Source organism: Parus major, chromosome 22 (assembly GCF_001522545.3).
Source record: "Parus major isolate Abel chromosome 22, Parus_major1.1, whole genome shotgun sequence".
Classification (NCBI taxonomy): Eukaryota; Metazoa; Chordata; class Aves; order Passeriformes; family Paridae; genus Parus; species Parus major.
The window spans coordinates 3,160,001-3,168,526 of NC_031790.1; the positions used below are offsets into that span (position 1 = coordinate 3,160,001).

The 8,526-nt window shown below is 52.4% G+C and overlaps 2 protein-coding genes across 2 annotated transcripts in view; both read left to right on the forward strand.

Moving 5' to 3' along the window:
- The first annotated feature begins 263 nt into the window (after positions 1-263).
- LOC107213860 (netrin receptor UNC5D-like) lies at positions 264-5,986 on the forward strand. Its single transcript, XM_033519474.1, has 2 exons — positions 264-506; positions 5,820-5,986. The coding sequence occupies exons 1-2, from the start codon at positions 425-427 to the stop codon at positions 5,969-5,971; spliced, it is 234 nt and encodes a 77-aa protein (XP_033375365.1). The 5' UTR covers positions 264-424; the 3' UTR covers positions 5,972-5,986.
- Positions 5,987-6,176: 190 nt separating this feature from the next.
- The window catches only part of LOC107213832 (netrin receptor UNC5D-like), a 47,921-nt gene continuing 45,571 nt past the window's right edge, over positions 6,177-8,526 (forward strand). The window contains exon 1 of the mRNA XM_033519396.1: positions 6,177-6,254. Within this exon, the coding sequence (XP_033375287.1) occupies positions 6,177-6,254 (78 nt within the window). The remainder of the gene's footprint in view (positions 6,255-8,526) is intronic.

The following is an 8,526-nucleotide window of genomic DNA, read 5'->3' on the forward strand; positions in this document are numbered from 1 at the left end:
GGTGAAAGCTTCTCCACTCACATCCTGCGGCTTCTGAACCCCCAGTTCCACCTGTGGGGCAGTTTGCTGCTGTTTTGTGGCACTTTGACAGCTCTCACACTTCAATTATTTGATTTTTTTCCTCTGTGTGCGTTTGGCCTCGCCAAGCCCAGCCCAGCAGCTCTGCAGGCGCTCCTGGTGTAAAACCCATCCTAAATAAAACCCAAAGCTGGTTTCTCCCTCCAGCAGTGAAACGGGACTGTGGAAGGAACGTGAAAAACGTGACTTTTCCTTTGGTTGCCTTGCAGGAAATGAGAACAGCGAGGCCCTGCCCGAGTCCATCCCCTCGGCCCCGGGGACCCTGCCCCATTTCCTGGAGGAGCCGGACGATTCCTACATCATCAAGAGCAACCCCATCGTGCTGCGCTGCCGGGCCGTGCCCGCCATGCAGATCTTCTTCAAGTGCAACGGGGACTGGGTGCACCAGAACGAGCACGTGTCCCTCGAGAGCCTGGACGAGGCCACAGGTGAGCCAGGAGCTGCTCCTGACACATCCCAGCGGGAATCCCAGCGGGAATCCCAGCGGGAATCCCAGCTCCAACCCCGCCAGGGAGCTCTGCAGGGAACTGGGCTTCCTCTGGTTCAGTTTGGAGCAGGAAATAGGGAAACTTCAGTTTTTATGGGATTTTTGTTGGGTTGGACCCTGGAGTTTTACCCCAGTCTCAGTTTTCATGGGATATTTATGGGATTTTTGTTGGGTTGGACCCTGGAGTTTGCCCCCAGTCCCAGTTTTTATGGAATTTTTGTTGGGTTGGACCCTGGACTTTGACCCCAAACCCAGTTTTCATGGGATATTTATGGGATTTTTGTTGGGTTGGACCCTGGAGTTTGCCCCAAATCCCAGTTTTTATGGAATTTTTGTTGGGTTGGACCCTGGAGTTTGCCCCCAGCCCCAGCCAGGGCAGGAATTGAGTTGGAATAACCCGAGCAGGAGAGTTCCACAGTGTCCAGTGGGTGTGGAAGAGAAGAAGAAGAGAAGGGAGATGTTTGGGAGTGATCAGGAGATTTTATCAGCTCCGAGCAGAGCCTGGAGCCTTTCTCATTTAGCTGATAAGTATTGCAGACCGATTTAATGCTGTGGCTCCACAATTCTGGTTGTTATTGCTTTCTCCCCTCTCCCCTCCCAGCATTGCTAGGCAACCCCCAGCCTTGGCAGCAGCGCTCTGTGTACAACACCTTCTCCAGCAACACAAGAAATTCCTTTTTTAGAGGCAAAAACGCCATTTAAAAAGAAGTTGCACCTCCTAAAGTAGTGCTTGGCATTCTTTTGAAGTGACACATTCTGAAGAAATTTCGTATTAAAGGGTTGTTTTTTTTTTTTTTTGTAAATGCTAATCTGAATGAATTTTAATTTTTGCAGTTACCTTTTCAGAAATAATTTAATAGGCATAACCTTTACTTCTGAAGGCACTGCTGAATCAATATGGGAGAAATGTCGTCCCTAAAAGCTTTCCTTCCATATGGTTACGGCAAATCTCTCTGTGAGTGCTGCAATTATGTTTTCTAAGCTTTGGGTTAATAACAGAACAAACCAAGATTGGGAACACGAGCTGGGGTTTAAAGGACATCGCTGGGGTTTGAGACCCGGAGCAACAGAGTTGGATCATGGATGGTTTGGACTGGGAGAAAATCCAAATCCAATCCCTGGTTCCGTGGGCAGCTCCCCTGAGCACAGGAGCGCTGCAGGGTCGGGCTGAGCCCAGGGCTGGAGGTGCCCCAAAGGTCTGGACCCAAAACACAGCGTGGAGCAATCAGGGCAGTGCCCAGGAGCCCCAAGGTGCCAGGAGGGTCCTCAGGGCACAGAAATGCAGAGGGAGGCAGCACGGAAGGGAATTCTCTCACCATGATCCCCATCCATAGCCAGGAATCAGCCTGAACTCTTCCTCAGCCCCCAGGAGCAGCAGCTGTTGGGGCTTTTGGCGTGGATGTGCCCTGGTTTCTGGAGTCCAGCCTGTCCCCAGGCACAGCCCAGGTCTGCTGGGAAAAACCGCTCTGGGATTTGTGCCAGAAACGGGATTTTGGTTAAAGGGGATTCTGGGGCCTCGCTGCACCGAAAGGCTCCGACCCTCCCCATCCTTCCGCTGCTCGGGTGGGATCAAAAGGCTGCATGTGGAGAAGGGAAGAGCAGCCAGCAGAGCCCCAGGCTGGAGGAGGCTTGTGCTGGATGGAGGGGACGTGTCCGAGCACCCGTGGGGCTCCTGGCCGAGGGGACGCACTGGGGGAGCCCCAGGCAGGGACTCCCCACGCTCAGCTTTGTCACCAGCACGGGCACAGAGACCAGGGTTTCACGATTTTGGTTTTACAGGAGGGGAATAAAAACCTCAGAGTAGGCCAGGAGTGTCTGTGAGGAGGAGCAGCAGGACAGGGAGGGTTTTGCAGCGCTGCTGCCTGGGGATGTCTGGAAGGCTTTGCCTGGAGTGTCCCTGTGGTGTTTTTGCTGCTCTGCCTCTGCTTTTCCTGTTTATTCCCAAGCATGGCAGAGCAGGGACTTTGTTCTCTCTGTGCTCTGCCTCATCAAGGGAGAGCCGAGCCCGTGGATGCTGCTGTGATGAAGGTCTGGTAATTAAGTGCTGATTAATTTCCCTCTGCTGCATTTCCTGCACACTCCAGACCCTGCCCGGCTATTTCAGGCTGGGGTTCAGCAGAGGCTCAGCCCCGCTCGCAGAGTTTCCTTGTCTGATAACTGGAAGGATTACAGCCATAACTGCTGTCAGTGTTTTTCTCATTTAAACAAATAAAGCTGACAAATGCCGAAGTTCTCTGCAGCTCCGTTGTGTTTAGTACACGGAGAGCAATTATTCATCTGCTGCCAGCACCGGTCTGTGCAGCTCGAGCATCCAGCAGAGCCCATTAGCATTTCAGTGCCACAGCCAGCACTTGATATTCTGCACGGCTCTACTGTAAAACAAAAGATGATGGTTCTAATTTGCACAATAATTTAAAGGGTTGGGCTGGCGGTGCTTATTGGAGTTATTGGAGTCGCAGGTAAAATGTCGCTGTGGTTTATGAGGTGCCTGCTTTGATCTGCATGGATTTTTCAGCCGGTGTCACTCCCCATGAGCGATTTTCCCGAGGTGCAGAGGGAGGTGGATGTGTTTGCTGGTGAAATACGGGGGTGATAAATGGAGAATACTCCTCATCTCCCAATAGGTTTGCTTGCTGTCGTTGTGCCTAAAACAAATGGAAATTGCTGTACTTTCTCCATAAACAAAGCACAACTCCCCCCAAAGACCCCCTGCTCTCCAGAGGTCCCGTCCAACCCCAACAATTCCGAGATTCTGCAGTTTTGGATGCATTCATTTTGTCCATGGGTGAATTGGGAGACCTTTAAGAGGACCTGAATTCCTGCCTGGCCCATTCTCAAAACGCTGAACCACCAGCTTCCCCAAACCGTGCGCTCTTTGTTTGCCACACTAAATGCAGGCTGATTTATAGATTAATTAAACGCCGTGTCAATGAAAGGAAGAGCTGGGCTGGAGAATATTCCACCTTAATAAATCTGGAGCTGTAAATGCCTGAATTCACTGACGCCTGCTCAGAAATTTGCAGCACCCAGGAGCCAAGAAATGGCTTCAGCTTCTCCAAAATTCATCATCAGGTGATGACTTCTTTTTGTTTGGTATCAAAATCCTGTCGTTGTGAGCAGGGGCTGTGCTGGGGCAGCTCCCACACCTCTGTCTGTGTTTGCTGCTCCCAAAATCCCCAGAGCAGCTCGGGAGTGAAGGGAGCAGTGGGGTCAGCACAGCTCTGCATGATCCAGGGAGGGTTTTTCCCCTCAGGAAGCTGCTCCTGGTGGGAATGGGATCCCAAACCCTCCACCCTGCTCTGTCCCCAGCACTCCCATCCTCTCAGAGGGAACTGAAGCTCCAGTGATGGAGTTTCTCTCACCTTAAACCTGTACAGACCACTCTGCAGAACGTTTTAATGCCAGAATCCAAGGATTTCTGGCTGGCAGAGCAGGGATGGTTTTGTTTAGGGGGTGCGTTTTCCTGGCAGGGTCTCTGGCAGAGCCTTTGTTCCTCAGGGTTTGTTGTCACCGTGTCAGGAAATAAAGGGAGGCTTTGTAAACAGTTTTGTTTAAAACGGCATCAACACGGGGGAAAACAAAATGCAAATAAAAGCAGCCAAGAAACCTGTGTTTGTTTGTTGCAGGGGGAATAAATATTTGAGGGACTGAAGGGATTCTGGAGACAACTTGGGGAGCTGTCAAGGGTTTGTCCCTGTCTCTGGGTTTCATTGTAAGCCAGCCTTAATGAAAAGAAGAAAAAAATCCCCTTTTCCTGTGGCTGGAAAAGTATCAAACATTCTGTATTTTTGTACAGAATTTAAAGCTTGTCTGAGCTTCCCCTTTTGGAGCATCCCCAGTGAACCCCGTCCCTCCTCCTGCCAGAGGAGCACAGCGACTTCCCAGTGCCTTTGAGGAGTGGCTGCCCAGCTGTTAATGATGCCTGAGATTAAGTGGAAGCCAATTTTTATGGAGTTCAGGTTTAGAATTCTTGCTGCTTTATAAACTCCACAGGCATGAAATACGGCGAGATTGGGTTTGCCTCCATTTCCAGTGGAGGGGAAATAACTGCCTGGGGACTGCACCGGAGGAGAGAGGAGCAGGAACAAGGCCTGAATGTTTTCTATTTTCATTTAATGTTTTTCTGACTCTTTCAAATGGTTCCCAGTGCCAGGTTTGGCTTGGATTTCCTCTCCCCAGGCTGTCATGGCAGGTGGCTGCAGGGCTGGGGAATATCCCAGGGGTGCCACACAAAAAGTGTGGGAGGGTTCTGGAGCTCTGGAATTTACGCTCCTGGTCTGAGGGGCCACGGTGCTCAGCCCCCCCAGTGCTCCAGGGAGGTTTGACAGGCCATGGAGATGTCATTTAAAGACATTTTTATTGCACCTGATTGAATTCCAGACAAACATCCTGGGTGAAGGATTCTGAGGGAGGAGCTGCAGAGATCACGGTGGGGGCAATTCCTGGAGCCCGGTGCCTTATGAGTGCTCATCGTACAGAATTTCACTAGTGGCACTAATTGATGTGAAGTAATTAAGGCTTTTCCCTGGCTGCAAGCGGCAGTGCTGCTGGAAGGGCAGGTTTGGGTGCCTCGGCCTCGCCCCGCTGCCTGTCCCTGCTGACTCTGTGTCCTAGTTTAGGGCAAATTAGGGAGGAAAACTCCAAATGGGGATTTCCCCAGGGAAATGACCCCTCCTCACCAACTGGTCCAGGAAAGAAAAAAAAAAAATTCCTTGGAGAGAAGTGGAAAAAGCTGTTTATTTAACAGAAATTGAATAATATTAAATAATAAAACCTCTTGCTGTTCAATGGGATGGCAAATCTAGGAAGAAAAAGTCCTTTTCATGTGGTGTAGCTCGGCTCACTCAGGTTCTTATCAGTCACTCTGGCACCAGAAAGTGCCAAGGCCCAGGCCCCGGTGGGCCACAGGCCTGAGCTCCCAGGGTTAGGCTGGGTGTTCAGTCCAGAACAGGCTTGCACAGATCCAGGAAAAAAGGGAAAAACCAAAGGTCCAGGGAACTCCTCTGCCTCAGCTAGCTAAAACTAACTAAAAGCCAGAGAGAAGCTCTGTCCCGCTGTCTGTCTGTGCTGCAGACACCACAGTCCAGATGTGTGGGAGTGATGTTTTCCTTAACACAAACTGCAGTTTCTTCTTCCCCCTCTCTTGCTCTCAGAGCCATTCTTAAAGGTGCAGAATTAATATTAATAATAAACCAGGCTATTGGGGATACCAGTATCATAAAGCCACCCCAGGACACTCTGCCTCTCCCCGCAGGGCTGAAGGTGCGCGAGGTTTCCATCAACGTCACGAGGCAGCAGGTGGAGGATTTCCACGGCCCCGAGGATTACTGGTGCCAGTGCGTGGCCTGGAGCCACCTGGGCACCTCCAAGAGCAGGAAGGCGTCGGTGCGCATCGCTTGTGAGTAAATCCCGCTTTTCTGGGGCTCTGAGGCCTGGGGGGCTGGGTTTGGGGTTAAACTCCCATGGATGTGGTCAGGCAGGAACATCCCAGGAACCACAGGAGTCAGCAGAGGGTGAACACCTTCCCTCCTTTCCCGGGATAAACCCATCCCCAGGAGGCTGCCACGGGAACCCTGCAGGGCCCTGGGCTGCTGTTGGCAGGGAACAAACGATGGAGCTGCTGACCCTGGAGACTTCAGGGAAGATGGGGGATGATCTTCCACCCCTCATGTCCCTGATGGGCTGTGGGGTCGTCACTCCCCTCCCACAGACCCTGCTGGGGGCTGCAGGAAGGGGAAATGCTCCAAACGCCAGGGGGACAGCAGAGACACAGCCCCAAACACGGCTGTCACCAGGAGCTGCTCCAAGCCTCAGCCCATCATCGGAACCAGACCTGGGACAGAAGCAGAGCCTGACACCGCCCGTGCCAGCAGAGAATTCAGGATTGCTTCCCCCAGCCTGTGGTGAACCCTTTTCCTTTGAACCCCCAGCTCAGATCTTCCCTTTCCTCTCCTGGAAAAATGAGCTGCAAAAAGCTGGGAGAAATGTTCCCTGGGAGAGGAGGGCCGGAGCAAAGGCAGAACCCGAAGGGAGACTTCGCAGGGAGTGTTCCAGCAGTTCCTGACAATTTAGAAAGGTGTCTTTTAGCAGGGTAAACATTTGACAGGATAAAACAAACATTTGTCAGAAGTAAAAGGACAGTGTAAGAAAACCTTCATTTAATTAATGGCAGAGTTTTTTGTTGGCTGATTCAGTCTGAATGTCTAAATACGTGTAAATTCAATTTTTTATTTCACTGCATTAACTGTCGTAACACTGAGCCAATAATTCCCCTGCATTGCCGAGCTGAAAGGACCTTTATCTGAATTGAATTTTTATTGACTTTTCTCTGCGCTGTGATTTCCCAGCCCCACAAAATGGCAATCTGAGCCAGGCTCAGCAGGAGCAGGAGCAGCAGGAGCCTTTCAGCCCCTCGCTGTGGGATCAGCTCTTCCCAGTGCCCCCATTAACCCCACAGCGCTCTGGAGAGGCTCTTCAGCTGGGCCTGGAGTGTTCTGGGGGAGCCTGGAGGCTTTGTGTGGGAGCTGAGCTCCTCTCTGCCCGTTCCTGGGCTGTTTCTGCTCAAAGCCGAGTGTTTTGGTGGCAAAAGCAGCAGTTTGGGAGGGCAGAGGTGAAGGGGCTCCTCAGGCACAGCAGGAACATCCTGGGGTGGGATTTATGGCTTGGGGAACACCCTGGGAGGGTCAGGGATGAGACTCTGCAGGTCCAATCTCTGACAGAACCCAGAACGTTCTCCCAGCGCCTCTGGGATGGGCACTGAGGAGCCGGCGGCTTCATTTCATCCCTTTATTTCAATTTTTCACCCAAATCCCGGAGTTTCTGAATTGTGAGGCAAGTCCAGAGTGTTGCAGCACTTTATATTTCTCCGAAGAAGCAGGTGAGTATTTCTTTGTGATAGTGGGGAAGGCAGAGCAAAGGGATCCTGCTCCATTTTTCACCCTAATAAAGGCATTTGTAGGCACAAGCACAGGCGGCTGTTAATGAATGCCTTTTTAAAGAGAGCGCTGGAAAAGAAATTGGTTGTCTGTGGAGGGAAAAAAATCAGCATTGAGAAAGAATCATGGAAAGGAGCATGAGGGACTGTGAGCCTCTCCCTGCAGCCAGCAGCCTGCTCAGAGGGGTCTCTGGTTTTGGGAATGGCAGTGCCAGGGCTCTGTTTCATCAGCCGTGAGCAGGGCAGCGAATGGAGTCAGTAAATCCCCTCTGTGGGACACTGGGAACACGAGGAGAGTTCCTAAAGGAACCTCCTCCAGCAGGAAGGCACATCCCTGAGGTTTCCACAGCGAGGGAATACTCTCCAGGCGTTCCTGGGAGAGATCCAGTGATCCTGGCTGGATCCAGGTGCCCTTGGTGTCTGTTCTGCTCTGCCCAGGCACCCAGAGGGGCTGCAGCACTGCCAGACACTCCTGAAGCTCAGTTTGCACCGGGGCAGCCGTGCCTGCAGTTTGTCCCCAGCCTGGAATTCGGTCACAGGTTGGACCTGAGGATTTCAAAGGTCATTTCTGAGCTGGTCCATTCCTCTTCCTCTTCCTCCTCCTCCTCCTCCTCCTCTTCCTCCTCCTCCTCCTCCTCCTCTTCCTCCTCCTCCTCCTCCTCCTCCCTGCAGCTGTCGGGGTGAGATCTGCACAGAGTGGGGTATCAGACGCTGCTCTGAGCAGGGCAGGGCCCAGCCAGGCTGGATTCTCTCATTCCCAATCCAGTTCCAACACCCTGGATTCACCCACAGCACCTGGGGCTCCCACCTTGTCCCTGCTCTGAGCTCTCCAGTTGTGGGGAGGCACGGCTGGAACCGGGGCCTGGGCGCTCTGGCACTGCTTGTGTCAAACACAGACGGCCTTGGAGAGTGGAGGAGTGGGAACACAGCTGAAGGTGCTGGGATCCAGGGACCCGGGGTGTTCTGGAGCTCTGGGATGCCCAGTGCCACACTGGGAGTGCCAGGGTCACTCACCCCACACCCCCTC